The sequence below is a fragment of the Fukomys damarensis genome, unplaced genomic scaffold (genome assembly GCF_012274545.1).
Source record: "Fukomys damarensis isolate Sample0158 unplaced genomic scaffold, DMR_v1.0_HiC HiC_scaffold_2, whole genome shotgun sequence".
In the NCBI taxonomy this organism is placed as follows: domain Eukaryota; kingdom Metazoa; phylum Chordata; class Mammalia; order Rodentia; family Bathyergidae; genus Fukomys; species Fukomys damarensis.
In genome coordinates this window covers 12098184-12113145 of record NW_022900914.1, presented here as the reverse complement: position 1 = coordinate 12113145, position 14962 = coordinate 12098184, and the positions used below count along the sequence as shown (strand labels likewise).

Here is a 14962-nt window from a genome sequence, read left to right as displayed (position 1 = left end):
TGGTGCAAAGATATTGACTGAAAATATACCTAAGTGACATAACTATGTATATGTGCTGCCGAAGCAAGCACATAAGTGACATAACTATGTAGAGAAGGTTTTATAAGAATTTCTGTTCTCCTTTTTCTCCAGGGAGAATTGTTGGAAAAAGAGAGGGCTGTGCATAATCCCAACCAAGTTTGGCATAAGCTTTGGTATTCCTTTTCTAAATCAGGTAATTGCTTTATGTATTTCATGCATGTCCCCTGAACTGGGGCTCTTGTTTCTGGTATTACAAGGGAAATACCTCTGTCATTGATAACAGTGCTCTTTGCCATTGAATTGTAAGTTGAATTATCCTATGCCTTTGTCCAGTATGTCACAGGACCCCAAGACCTGGAGATCTGGGGTCAGCCTGTAGTTCTCAGCCTTCCTGACTGCAGGACTGGGGACAGCTACTTTCTCATCCTATTTCTTCATGGATAGAATGAAGGCAAAGATAAAGGACCTACTTTCTTCCAAGTGTAAGGCACAGAGAGAAAGATATGAAGGCATTTTGTAAATTCCTGATGGGCTATGTAATGAAATAATGAGAATCATACTGTATAATTTTTGTCCGGAGTTTATATCCACAATACTCCTTCTGATTTTCTTTTGCCTGGGTTTCATACCTCTCGTCCAAAACTTTAAGGTGAGTTAAGATGTACTGAATTTCATGTCTGAATCTTTCTCTTTCTTTAGGCAGGAGCCTTGGTTCATGTGTACACAGATGGTTCTGTGCTGCTGACCCACGGAGGCATTGAGATGGGCCAAGGCCTGCACACCAAGATGGTCCAGGTGAGGAGCCTCGGAGCTGTGGTTGTCCCCTCCTGCATTGTGATGCTTGTTGGGATGGGAAAGAGGATGCTATGAGAAACAGAAGTGGGGTGTACAGAAGCAGCAGAAGGCTAGGGGTCTCATTCACTCACTGTCTTGGGCAAGTCTGCTCCCCCCTTGGCCCCAGTTTCCTAATCTTTACAAAGAGATTGGCAGGGTGATCACTCAGCATTACCCATGCCCTAGGCCCTGCAATTCTGTGTGTGGTGTGGACAGGTTGTGTATGGAGGCAGCTGGTTTCCCACACCCCATGGGACTCTTCAAAGGGAGCTAGGACACGGAACAGGGTCAGAGTTGGCGTATCTACTCAGATCCTCAGAAGCGTATAAATTGGAATTTTTAAAAAGTCAGTTCTATCTTAAAAAGACACTTTTAGTCACATTGGGTTTGTGAATTTGTTCCACCAAACTGCTGTGTAACTTGTTCCTTCAAATTCAGCATATGTGAGAATATCCAGAATCAATAGGATTGAAGCTTACAGAATTATTTTCTTGCCTCTAACAGGGAACCTGAACTCTGTCTTGGGGAGAAGGCAGCTAAGCCCCATGATAATCTCTTCCTTAGAGGGCAATGTCCTTTCTTCTTGCAGGTGGCCAGCAGAGCTCTGAAAATTCCCATCTCCAAAATTTACATCAGTGAGACAAGCACTAACACTGTGCCCAACACCTCTCCTACAGCTGCTTCTGTCAGCGCTGACCTCTATGGCCAGGCCATTTATGTAAGGAGCCCGTGGGAACCTATAGAGTGGAGGGACAGCTCAGAGCTTGGGGACTGGAGGGTTCCCCTTGGGTGGGGCTGGAATAGATTCTCATAGGCTCTTTAGCTGTGGCTTTTGGTTCTGCCTTGCAGAAAGATGCTTTCCTCTAAACATCAGAATAAAAAGAAGCCAAAACCATAATCATTTCCATCAAAGCCAGGAGGAATGGGAACAGAGAGTTAGGAGGAAGGAAAGTAGGGACTTCTGGAAAGGCACACTCCCTGTTGTTGGAACCGGCTGCAAAGATGACACTTGATTACGGGGCCAGCCAGGACAGATGCACTTCTCTCCCATGTGGGGAAAAGTAATCAATCAACTGGATGGAAGAAGCCACCTTCCTAGGAGTCCCTCAGAAGTTCTCTCTCTGCCAGCCTAGGGCTGGATCAGGAAGGGCTGTCCAGACAAGGCCTAGAGGTGGCCCTTAGCAGGGTCCTCTCACTCCCACCATGGGTCTCGGCCATTCTGGAAGGGTAGCAAGGCACAGCATTGCTTGGAGGTAGCCTTGCCCAGGCCCTCGGGTGTCACTTGGGCTGTAGCATGCAGGGGATTGACATGTCTTGGGTGTTGTGGGAATTTTTTAGGAAGCTTGTCAGACCCTCTTGAAGAGGCTGGAACCCTTCAAGAAAAAGAATCCCAAAGGCTCCTGGGAAGACTGGGTAAGTCTGAGCAGACCTAAGTGACTTGGAAACGAGAGGGAGGTTAACAATAGCAGCTCCCTGCTCCAACAAGCATGGGTGATAATGCTCTGACCACACAGTCGGAGAACTTGGGGCGGTCAGTGTGGCTCCGTAGGATGAGTCCAGCCTGGCCTTACTAGGCACCTTTCTGTTTGGTTTTCAGAGCTGGGGGAAGTGACTTGAGAACAATTTTTGATGCAGGATCCTGACAGCCTTATAGGAATTGGGTTGTGGACTGTCCCAAGCCTGAGAGGGTGGGATGGCTACAGAATATGCTCCTCATGATGTCTTGAGTCCCTTGGGCCCCATTTCACACGACATATGTCCAGAAGCCTCCATGAGCTATGTTTTCTTCAAAAATCCATCTCTCTGAGGGCCACCCTGGTACCTCTCCCCTCACTCAGCTCTTGAATTTGGGTTCACTGAGATGCCATCCATGAAAGGTGGGAGATAATGCTATCCCCTGAGAGCTTATTTACTCCTGTGACTTTAGGGGTGACAGAACAAACACACCCAATAAGAATGATCTGGGTTGTCTGAACCCTAGACCAGATACCTGGCATGCAAGACACTCTCACAGGAAAGCTTCAAAAAGCACCCCCAATCTCTCTCCTCTCTCTTCCCTCTCCCACCTCTTTCTTTCCTCCTCTCCCTTTTCTTCTCCCTATTTCCTTCCCTCTCTTTCTCCTTTCTCCCTACAGCTTCTCCAACAGGCAGAAATGTCAGCGTCAGAATGAGAGAAGTGGGCATAGCGGGATAGAGGCTATGACTATTCATGAACCAGCTCAAATGAGTCTCCTTCAACAGACTCAAGGGAAACAAACTGTTGTCGTCAGAGCTGCTCCTCTTTCGGTGTCCCACGTGGCCTGGGTTTTTCTTCCCACACTCACAGGCATCGTATACATGAATACTGCTCGAGTGTAGCTTGATTTGTGTAGATTTTGATGTAGCATGGATCTGTCAGGAGACGTTGATGTTTTCACAACAGCTTTGACAGCAGTTTTCTATCATCTGATCTGCTGATCTGAGTTTTATCCTCCAATAACATTCAGGTAGTTCAGTGTCCCTTGTAGGCAGATGATTCCAATAAAAAGACACAACTAAACAACACTCATATCATATCATTTCATATCATATCACATTCCTAGTGCAGGTCATAGGCCAAAAGCTTTTTCTCAGAGTCTTACTTTTCTCATCTGTAAAATGAAGACAATAATGGAACAGATTTTACAGGATTGTAGCACGTACAGAGTGCCAATGGGCATCTTGTGCCTCATGAAGAGCCTGGTAATTGAGTGGTGATGGTACAAAGACTAGAAAGGACACGAAGGATGATACGTATGATAAGCACCACTTAAGTCTTAGTGTTGTGCTCGTGCTGGGCATATCAAAACAGTGACTAGTTAAAGAAAAATGGGTGACTAGCTTATTATTAGGAAACTATAAATAAAAGTTCAAGGTAATTTTGTTAAATATAATGAACAACACAGAGTTGCTTTTGTAATGGCTAGAATAGGGAGTGATCACCAAGGAGAGGTGATTAAGAGCTAAGTCTGTGCTATTCATTAAGGGAAGAAAAAGACTGGGGTAGGAATGGAGGAACCATATACACGTGGGGACGCTGCAGGCTGGGAGAGGGGCTGGTTCGGAGGCTGCGTGGACTCCAGACTGCAGACGAAGACTCACTGCAGTGGAGACAGGATATAAGGACAAGTTGTGGAAGTGGGGGTCCCTAGTAAGATGAGTGGATTGGCTTCCCAAATGAGCTCATGGAAGCTCAGTGTGAGGTCAGTGCTTCTGGAAACCACACTTTTCTTTCTTGATGACTTTTCCTCTCCTCAGGTCTCAGCTGCCTACTTAGATGCAGTGAGCTTGTCTGCTACTGGATTTTATAAGTAAGTGTGTCCTGCCCCTGCCCATCTCACGATGTACTGTATTGTCATGCTAAATGCTGCCAGCCATGGTCAGGAGAGAAAAACTTTACCAAAACCTTCATCTTAACAGCTTAAAGCTCGAGCTATATGGGATTTTCAAACCACATGCCGAGGAGGCAAAAGCAGGAGCTGCCATATTAGAAGACCTAAGTTCTAGTTCTGATCTTAGAATGGACTATTTCACTTATTTCCTCACTTAAAATATACTGGGCTAATCACCCACCCTCCTGCCTCAGCATTCTGTAAGATCCAGGGTGTCTTTTGCTTCAATTTAGTCATTACTGTAGTCCCTGTGTGGTTTTCATTGTGATTTTTTTTTTTCTGGTACCAGGGATTGAACTCAGGACCTTGTGCTTGTGAGGCAGGAGGCAGAACCACTGAGCTAAATCCCTGGCATTCCCTGTGTACTTCTTCATACTAGGCATGGGGTTTCTTTACACAGACTTGCCCTCAGAAGTGCTAGAGGAGGATTTAGAGCCTGTGGCCTCGTTACAACATGCAGAGTGCAGTGCAACTTTGTTAATGAGCTGTAGGAAGGAGCGCATATCGTCTACAGCTTTAAAATTCAGTAGCAACGTGAATAGCTAGCAATCCTGCCCATCCGACTTACGATGTGATCACGCTTGTTGTTAATTAATGTTTGACCTATTTCTGGGAATTTAACTTGGATATTTTCTTTCACAGATCAATAGATTAGAAAAGTAGCTTAATGTTTGCTTTAAGATGTCTTGCATGGATGCATGAACATATACTTTTTATATATTATTTTATATAATATTTTATAACAGTCTATGAAATATTTTGCCTGCTATCTCGAAGTTATATAATATTTGACCTATACAAACATAGACAAATGCATATTTTTGCATAAGTTTCTGTTATATTTTTTGGAGCTCAAAAAATTAGGGCTTTACAAAGGTGGCTGTAGATGAACGTGGTGACATTACAGGTTATTTCTCCTGGGCGAAATCTTTTCCCCCCAGCCTTGTAATGGTTTTGCTTCTGTATGGATTCTGGTTATAGCATCAGTTCCTTTTTTTTTTCTGTGTAATACATATAACAACATAGTGTACTATCTATTGTGAGTGTATGCATAGACTGGTTTTGCTTCTGTATGGATTCTGGTTATAGCATCAGTTCCTTTTTTTTTTTTCTGTGTAATACATATAACAACATAGTGTACTATCTATTGTGAGTGTATGCATAGAGTACTTGCCTAGGCACAAAATAGTACACATACACACACACACACACACACACACGACTTATGTAAAATTGGAGTTACATAAGGTCCTCAGAACTGAAAAAGAAAATATGTACAAAGCATCTTTTCCTATTTGCCTAGGCACAAAATAGTACACATACACACACACACACACACACACACACACGACTTATGCAAAATTGGAGTTACATAAGGTCCTCAGAACTGAAAAAGAAAATATGTACAAAGCATCTTTTCCTATCAAAAACATTTTCCTCGGGTAACTTGCTGAAACTTTGAAAGGATTGGGAGGTGTGGGGAGTGGCTCCTTAAAGCTGCATGCAGGCTGGCACGAGTGCTTGATGTTGTTAACTTTGACCTTGAAAAGGTGAGCAGCAGCTCTTGAGCAAAGGGCCCAAGCACCATCCCAGGCAGGGCTGTGGTTCTGCAGACCTTGGGTTCTAGCTTGGTAGAGCTGCACAGCATGACTTTCGGGTTCTTCGTGAGTTCCAGCAAAACCGACATCTCTGATTCTTCTACTGGATAGAGGACAGGCACTGCTATAAACTCTACAGGGCTGGACAGAATGACTGTGACACAGAAACAGAATCCTTGGAAACACCTGGCTTTCACTAAAGGCTCAGAGTATTTCAAACGCGTGGGCTTTTTTTTTCAGAGAACAGCTGAATGAAACACTAGAACTGTTAGAGCTTGAAGATTGTGTGGGACAAGCTCTGTGCGTAGCAGGAAGTGGTGAGCTCACCCTAGTACATGTGCCGCGTTTTCTTGTTTTGCCACCAGGACACCCAACCTTGGCTATGACTTTGAGACCAACTCTGGGAAAGTCTTCCACTACTTCAGCTATGGAGTGGCTTGCTCGGAGGTAGAAATCGACTGCTTAACAGGGGATCATAAGGTGAGAAGTTTACAGAACATGAGCCCTAAGAGGGACAAGGGAAGAGAAACAAGTGAATTGTAACCCTAAGAGCTGATAGAGACAAGCTTTCTGATTTGGAAAATAACACCTTGCGTCTGGGATAGGCAAATACTCTATTAAGAGCTGGAGAGTACATTTTTAAGGCTCTGTGGGCCACCCAATCTCTGCCTCAACCATTCAGCTATTCTCTCGCAGTGTGAGAGCAGCCATGATATATAGTAATAATAAGAGTGACTGTGTCCCAATAAAATGTTACTTATGGGCACTGCAATTTGAATTTCAGATAATTTTTCCTCATCCCAGAATATCCTTTTATTTTTTTCAGCCATTTAATGATGTAATTACTAGCCTTCATGCTCTACAAAAACAGGGGATGAGCTGGATTTAGCCCATGGAATAGAGCTTGTGACCCCTTTCTTACATGACCTGCCGAGGCTCAGCTTCCAGGCTTCAGTTCCTGGGAACCCACCCTTCCTTCTTGTGCACAAATATGTGTGAACTTATTTCTGATGGTTGAGCAATCATTGCTGTTTCCTGTCCCCAGCTGGCTGCTAAGATCTTAAACTTGAGCAGTTACTGTCAGTCGAGATACAGTAGGGACATCAGCACTCTGTCTAGGCAGCCTCAGAGCTCCTTGCTTGTGGAAGTCCTGTTTGGGCTGACATTTATGGTCTAAGGGTCACTGAGACCCATCTATGCCATTCCAAACATTTCTTCCTTCTCAAACTGCTTCTATTTTGTCTCCCACTTTAGAACCTCCGCACAGACATCGTCATGGATGTTGGCTCCAGTTTGAACCCTGCCATCGATATTGGACAAGTAAGACTCCTAGAAGATCAGGGTGGTGCTTCGGTGTGCCCGTTACCTCCGCCCTTGGTCAGCAGGTGCACAGCCTGTTGTCCAGTGTTATTTTTGGCAGCTCAGGACTTGGTACTTAGGGAGCCTTTCCTGGAGTGGAATTTAGATTGATGCTACTCTGACCAACTCTCGAGGCAGAAAACAAATAAACATGGCTCAACTCATACTCCAGAGAACAGGATGACGGATGGTGGGACACTGGGTGCATTGTGTGTGCACGCACACATACACAGGCGTCTGATTTGAGAACGAGCTCAGGAGGAGTGGAGATTGAGTTTGGGATCAATGCCCAGGCAGCAGTGTCTAAGGTCAGAAGGATTGTCACTAACTCATTGCTCTTCTACTCAGGACAGCTTTTACCTTCCAGGAAGTAAGTGCTGTCAAGCCAGGGTTAGCGGAGGCCCCTGGGGAGAAAAGATGTGAAGTAAACCCAGAGGAGTTAAGGGATGTCCCCCAGAAATCACCTCGGGAAAATATTCAATTTTTGGATAGTCCAGCAGAAGACAGACTGAGGAAATGAGAGATGAAGTAGTGAGCATCTGGTAGAAAATATGCATTGCATTTCTCAGAAATGGACCATTACTGAGGATGCAGGAATCTGGTGATCAGTCTTCATTAAGTAGCCATTTGAGGGTACCCTGGGCAGGTACCACACCAGGCGCTGCCACTGCAAAGAGCCAGCCCCTCCCACAATGCGTGTACCACGTATCACTTTTCTGAGCTGGGACACAGGGATCAGACACAGAGGGCGGCACGGTATGGCAGGTACTGAGAAGAGATCTGTAAGCCAGCCACAGCAGGGGCGCTTTCTCCCAGAGGAGAGCAAGTGTGGAAGTGTTAACAAGGTGGAAAGGAAATCTCATAGAATCTGCTACTCAAGAAATTCCTCCCGTGAGCTCAGTCTCAGCCACCGTTTCCCCAGTGGCAACATGGAAGGAACAGCTCCATTTGTATGGTGGCAGGTTGGAGTGGGAAATCATGCCTTCCACTGTGCGATACTCCCAGAATGCTCAACAAGTTCTGAAAGTGACCTTCAGTGTCAGCACCTTTGTTTTGGCTGAGCCAAAACTTGGTGTATTAGTCAGGCATTTTTTTTCTTCTTCTTCTTTTTCAGAACTGGAAATTAAACCTAGGGCCTTAGTTGGGACCAAACACCCAACATGTATAACCTGAAGGGGTAAAGAAGGGTTTATATTCCGGCTCTTAGCTTCAGAAGTTTCAGTCCATGATTGGCTGGTGCCAAGGAAGGAATATCAGGGGATAAGAGTGTGGTAGAGAAAAACTGCTCACTCAATTATGACCAGGAGGCAGAGTACAGGGGAAGAGTGCCGGGATAGATTTACCCTTCAAAGGCATACCCCGGGGACCCACATCCAGCCGAGCCCCGCTTTCTAATACCACATTCTGCTGTGAACATCATTGGATTAATCCACCAGTGAGCAGTCACCTCTCCAGTGGTCTCTTGGTCTGGTCAGGTTGACAAGCTTAACTGTCTCGCCTGGAGAGAGGTCAGCTGGGTCCCCTTGAGTCTGGGGCAGGAACCAGATAAGCATTCGAAGGATATTTAACTTCTGTCCAGGCCCCACCCTGGAGGGGCTGGAGCTGTGACCTTTGTGGCTGGCAGTACCTGTCCTGGGGAAGGGGAGGAGAGGCTGGTAGCCATGATCTCCATCTGTCCTGTAGGTGGAGGGGGCGTTTGTCCAGGGCCTTGGCCTCTTCACCCTGGAGGAGCTGCACTATTCCCCTGAGGGGAGCCTGCACACCCGTGGCCCCAGCACCTACAAGATCCCTGCATTTGGCAGCATCCCCACTGAATTCAGGGTGTCCCTGCTCCGGGACTGCCCCAACAAGAGGGCCATCTATGCATCCAAGGTACTCTCGCTCTGGGTCTGTGCTGCCTTCTGATCTGTGCTTGGGGACCGGGGGCACGAATGGTGATGAGGATTTTCAGCCTCCTACATGGAGGCTCAGCAAGGGATTCTTCTTGAAGAAGAAATAAGGTAGACGCTGGCCTCGTCAAGGGCAGCAGGGGGTTGGGCAGTCCTGCCTCAGGACGACAGTAGTTGAATTGGGTCGAGGGCACCATCTTAGTATGGTGTGAAGCTAGCTCCTCTCAGTAGACTGAAAGGGACTCTTTAATGAGTCCTGACCTACCCTTGTCTCTCAGGCGTGCTTCCCTAGGCTTGATCCTCAGAGATATTTTACAGATACAGCGTCTGAAAATCACTGTATTCACTGCCCGTGGGGGCAGTGCCTTTGTGCTCTCTGCCATCTCCTTCAGTTGCAGAGATCAATCTTAAGACTTGATGAGCATGCCTAGAAGATTTCTTCCTTGTCCCCAGCAAGTATGAAACAATAGTTGAAAATCAGTTTAGGGCTGGGGACTTAGCTCAGTGGTTCCGCCGCCTGCCTTGCAAGCACAAGGACCTGAGTTCGATCCCCGGTACAAAAAAAAAAAAAAAAAAAAAAAGAAGATCAGTTTAGCTGATTGATATAGTCCTAGATCTACAAAGGAAGGCAAGCAATCGCTGTGAAGGAAGGTAACTGATGCAATAACCCACTTGTTCATCTCATGGTTTCCTTTATTGTGGATGAGAGGGTGGGGTTCTAGAGTACAATGGGACCTTCCTTGTCGGCTCTCACACTGTACAATGCAGCAGCATCACTGGGCCCTCGATGGAGCTCACCCCAAGAAACTGGGGGTAGCGCCCTGCAGTGCTAATTTTAGTCAGCATCTTTAGTGTTTCTGATATAGGAGGTCTCTAATCTGCGCTGGGGGCGGGGCAGCAGTCAACTTCTGCTAGAAAATGTTTTAATTATTTGCCATTATGGCCGCATCTCCAGCAAATGCTGTAACTGAATGTCTGTAGGCAATTGTGTCAGAATTGCAAGTGTATTATTCCGTTAGTCTAATGACTGTGAGGAAAGGGTTAAAATGCATGTCAGATTTTGGATCTGTAAAATATAAGTATTTAGTATAACTATGTGCGTGCTTGTATGTGTGTGTGTGTGTGTGTGTGTGTATGTGTGTGTTGCTGGAGATCAAACCCAGGGCCTTGTGCATGTTGGGCAAGTACTCAACCGTGGAGCTGTATCTCCACCTCTATTTAGTATAACTCTTAATGATACATTATATTTATATGGTATCATCAGAGAAAATTAAATAGAAAAAGCGAAATGAAGCATGCCCAGCAGGTCTGGCCATTTAAGACACTGATTGTTCTTAGCCCCTGGTTAATTTTGACTGCATGTCGGGTTGTCTCATTAGTGCTGGGTGGGGCTCCGGTGTGGACTCGTGGCCTGGCCTCCCGCGTCTGTGTGGAGACATGGAGGTTAGGGGAGCTCTCCCTGATCCCCTCCCTGCTGCTCTGTCCCTTCAGGCTGTAGGGGAGCCGCCCCTCTTCCTGGCCGCCTCCATCTTCTATGCCATCAAGGACGCCATCGGCGCTGCTCGAGCCCAGCACTCGGGTTATAACAGCAAGCAGCTTTTCCGGCTAGACAGCCCTGCCACCCCAGAGAAGATCCGCAATGCCTGCGGGGACCAGTTCACCACGCTGGTAAGATGCTGGGGAAGCTGGGGACTGGCTGGGGATTCCTTCAGGGGAAGGAAGGTTTTGCAGGTAGGAGAGGTGTCAGGCTTTTTCTCAGCTGGGCAGCCATGGGTCAGCGTCTGTCTTCACAGTGTGCTGTGGGGCACACATTTGAAACTGCAAGAGAACAATGAAAAAGTGGCAGCTTGTAGCTGAGCTTCCCTAAAGACAGGAGGAATGTGTGGTGTATCATCATTTCCCGTCTGGCTTCAGATGACAGATACAACTCCACAAGAGCCTAATCTTTGGTGTTAGTCATTAGCATTTGGGGGGCCTTTCTTTGATATAGACCTGTATGTGAAGCACTGTGGAGACAGGGATGGGAAATTAAATAATTAGATCAGCCACATTTGTCTTATGGTTACTACGTGCCAGGCTGATACCGGGGACACATATGTGCCTTTGAAGAGTATAGCCTTTTCAGAAACCAGATGACACTTTTAGTGGGCAATGCCTGGAAAAGCAGATCATGCTAAGGCTGACCACCTCTTCCACTGTTGGGCTGTCAGTTGTGCTGGCACGGGCACCGTACACATAGAACTCCTCAACTACCTCTGTACTCACAACTTCTAGTAGCTTAGCAGAACCAGGTTTTGCCAATAGCTTTAACTGTGAGGCCAGAACCACGCAGTCCATGTGCGAACACCTAGGCAGTGAAGTTTCCACAGCTGTGCAGCAACATTCCCATGGCCCAGCCCCCGCCATGGCCCCCACTGCTGACAGTTTCCTGGACCTAGGGCTCCCCGTAAGAATACAAAAATTGCAAGACCAATTCCTTGCAAGCAGTCTGCTGCAGAACTCAAATCATTTAAAGAGCCCTTCTGAGATTTCCAACCTAAAACAAAGATTTTTTTTCTGTGTAACAACATACCAGTGATTTAGCACCCTACAATGGGTTGGCATAGTAGCTGAGTCTGAGTCAGTTGTGCTTTTCAAAGACTGTGAGAGCTGTGTGAGAAAGAACTACTTCTCAATTGTTCATCATCATACTATCTCCAGAGCCTCACAGAATGGCTGCCATATAAAAGGAGCTCAGTGAAAAGAAATAAATGACTAGGAAATTAAGAGATCCCTCCCTGGGGTCTGTCCAGTGGCTGCAACATAGAGTGATGTTTGATCTTGGAAGGGTGCTGGCCATGGTGTGGCGGGAGGTGACATGTATGGGACAGGGTGGAGGGGTTGCCATCACAAGACCCTGGCAGTGAGGGCTCTATTGTTCCTTTCTAGTGTGTCACTGGTACACCGGAAAACTGTAAACCCTGGTCTCTGAGGGTCTGAAGAGAAAGTGCCTGGTGGAGTGTTCTCATGCATGCCCTGGAGAACCTAGAGCTGTACAAGCTGGATGGCGAAGCTGTGCTTCATCAGAATGGCATTTGGAAAAAAAAAAGGGTTGCATTGGAAGATTTTGATCATTAATGATGTGCAAACCTAATGATGAGCAAATTCAGAGCTATTATGCCAAAGCGGCCAATATGCCTTTCATATTGCTATTTCATGTTGCTATTTCGAGTCTGCTTTAATCAAGTATTTGTGAGAGGTTAAAGGAGTCATTTGTGCTGTGTTCACATGCAGTGGACAGCTTGCCCAGCCCCAGTGCTGATGGTGTCAGTCTGTCCTCCGAAGAGGATCCTTGTAAACCTCCAAAAGCTTAAACCAAAGTTACTCTAAATCTGTATGCCTTCATCACCAATGAATGTTGTATCATAACCTCAGATCTATATAACGTTTTGCAATGAGGCAGCAGGGTGAGATTAAAAGTAATCACCTTGGGGTCATTGGAGAGAATAAAGAATGAAACAAATTCAAGGCTAATCGGGTCCAATTTTGTTAAACTGCATAAAGTGAGATTACCCTATAGCACAAGAATCCAGCCACCTCAATTACTGACTACCTGTGTTGTACTAAATTCCTTCCTTTTCCCCTTTGTGTATTTCAAAGATCAGGTTTAAGACTCTTTTTTCATTTGAAGCCAGAGTAATTTTCACCTAAAAATGATGCAATTGAAATCAATATCAGCCAGAGGAAAAAGAATTAAGGAGCCCAGTTTCTCACTCCCACGCTGTCTTTCTCTGGGTGACCTTGGGCTGTCATTTTCCCTTCCTGTGCAGTTTTATTGCAAAATGAAAGGATTGGTAATCTCTAAGATCTTCTCCTTTTCTAAGTCTATAAATGTCCGACCTGAAAATTCCAGTTATATAAGAGATCTGCAACCATCAAAGACTTGGCTCTCTTACTGTTATGCAGTGCCTGGGCTTGAGCAACTCTGCTCAGAGGACCCCACATTCCCATTGTTGGTGGAGAGTTCAGGAGACAGACAAACATCCCTCTTCATTGCCCCAACAGGAAACTTCATCACAGCGTAGTGGTGGACATTGTTGTGTTGTCACGAGCTTTCACTGTCTGCAACATCCAGCCTGCCAGAAAGAGTCCATGGTTCTGGTCATGGGAGGAAGACAGTGGAAGGTAGTGGAGGTGATGCTTGGTGTCATTAATAAATGAAACTGTCAGCTGGTTAACAGTAAGAATTGCTTACCAACCATCAAAATCACACCAAATGCTAGTAGTGACTTTCATATCTTAGCCAGCCTTCATTTCTAAAAAAGCACATGCCATACAAGCACGTACACACACACACACACACACACACACACACACACAGAGTTTCTTACAGAATTTTTTTCTTTGGAGTATTTTAGATATGCTGTTCCTTTTACAGCAAGGTTAAGATTGAAAAGCTTTGAAGATTAAGGTGACATAATAGTGAAATGCCCAGGTACATGTATGAGATGATGAGATGATTTTCTGGAATGTTCCGGGGCAGGATCTATGAATTGCTATTTATTAGTGAGGCTGTCAGGACTGAGCAATGACCCATTATTCCCAGATCTGCCACTAAACCCAACAAGCGAGTGCTTTGTGAACTCTACATCACTGTGTTGCCTCGAGGTTTTGTCCTCCTCAGACACCTGGCCTTGCCCTGCTGTGTTAATCTGTAAAGTGCTGCAAGTCTATGGAGTGAGACAAGGGCAAGCAAGAGGCAAGCAAGAGGCAAGCAGTCAACACTGCCTGCAGGATGCCACTGGAGCCTGCAGAGGGCAGTAAAGGATTGGACATCCACTGGTGTGGCTCTTCCAGCTGGCCCAGCTGCGTGGCTTCTGTGGTTCCTTACTAAAATACTGATTTAGGATCTCAGAATAGATCAAATATCCTCAAGGGCCTCCCCAAGAGCTGAATTTGAACCTGACAGGCTGATGAAAACACCACGTAGGCGCTCTTTAAAGACCGGGGTTGGCTGTGGGAGTCTGAGCTCCAGATGGAAGGTTCACAGGGGGAAGCCATTCTTATCTTCTCAGCATCTGCATTGTGCCAGGTGCCAAGTTTAACACTTTCCCTACAGGGTCTCATTTAATCCTCCCAGCAGTCTTTAGAGATAGCTGTGATCCCTGTAATCACTTGAAGGGTTGTTTACTCCTAGACACCCACCACAACCCCTGGGCAGCTCCTCAGCCTTGCAGGTGGGGAGACCTGGCCTTATACTGAGAGTTGATCTGCTAAGCAGGCTCATGGAGGTTGATGACGGCTCTTGTGGACAGGGTCAGGATTCCAACATCAAGATAGCAACACTGCCAGACTGTGGACAGAGCAGCTGGTGAGCTGCTTCCTACTCCAGGACCAAGGTGGCTGGGAGGCCAGGGTGGGGAGGACAGGATGGAGGTCATCGGAGCAACTGTTCCCAAGAAATAACAGAAATAGTGCTGATTGATTTATGACTGGGAACATCCCCGAACCCAGGATATTTTTAACTTTATCTGGGGTGGGGGGTGAGCTGGAAATTAATCCCTGTGCTGCCTATTTTGGGTCCAGGGACAAGGCTATTCATAACACACAGCTTCCTTAACCTAGTGAAGCCTAGATCACCCCCGTGCCCCCCAGATCCAGGAACTTGCCGTTTTGTCTCTGTCCTGAAGTAGGGAGGACTGGCCCCAGGGTGGGTGATAGATTCTGTGACAATCTCGACACCTGAAATTAAGCAGCTCATTGATGGGAATGGAAATGCCAGGCGCTGCCCAAAGGGACATCTCTGGCGTCATCTCTAGCGTCATCTCTGGCCCTTGAATTGCCCTGGTCTGGCCTCCTCCAGTCCCCCAGA

At 46.3% G+C, this 14962-nt stretch overlaps 1 protein-coding gene across 1 annotated transcript in view; it reads left to right on the top strand.

Moving 5' to 3' along the window:
• The window catches only part of Xdh (xanthine dehydrogenase), a 61701-nt gene extending 48676 nt beyond the window's left edge, over nt 1-13025 (top strand). Inside the window, exons 27-36 of the mRNA XM_010645325.2 lie at nt 133-214; nt 721-816; nt 1445-1573; nt 2194-2268; nt 4132-4184; nt 6229-6343; nt 7118-7183; nt 8906-9094; nt 10603-10779; nt 12040-13025. Coding sequence (XP_010643627.1) covers nt 133-214; nt 721-816; nt 1445-1573; nt 2194-2268; nt 4132-4184; nt 6229-6343; nt 7118-7183; nt 8906-9094; nt 10603-10779; nt 12040-12090 — 1033 coding nt within the window. The 3' untranslated portion in view covers nt 12091-13025. The remainder of the gene's footprint in view (nt 1-132; nt 215-720; nt 817-1444; nt 1574-2193; nt 2269-4131; nt 4185-6228; nt 6344-7117; nt 7184-8905; nt 9095-10602; nt 10780-12039) is intronic.
• The last annotated feature ends 1937 nt before the right edge of the window (nt 13026-14962 follow it).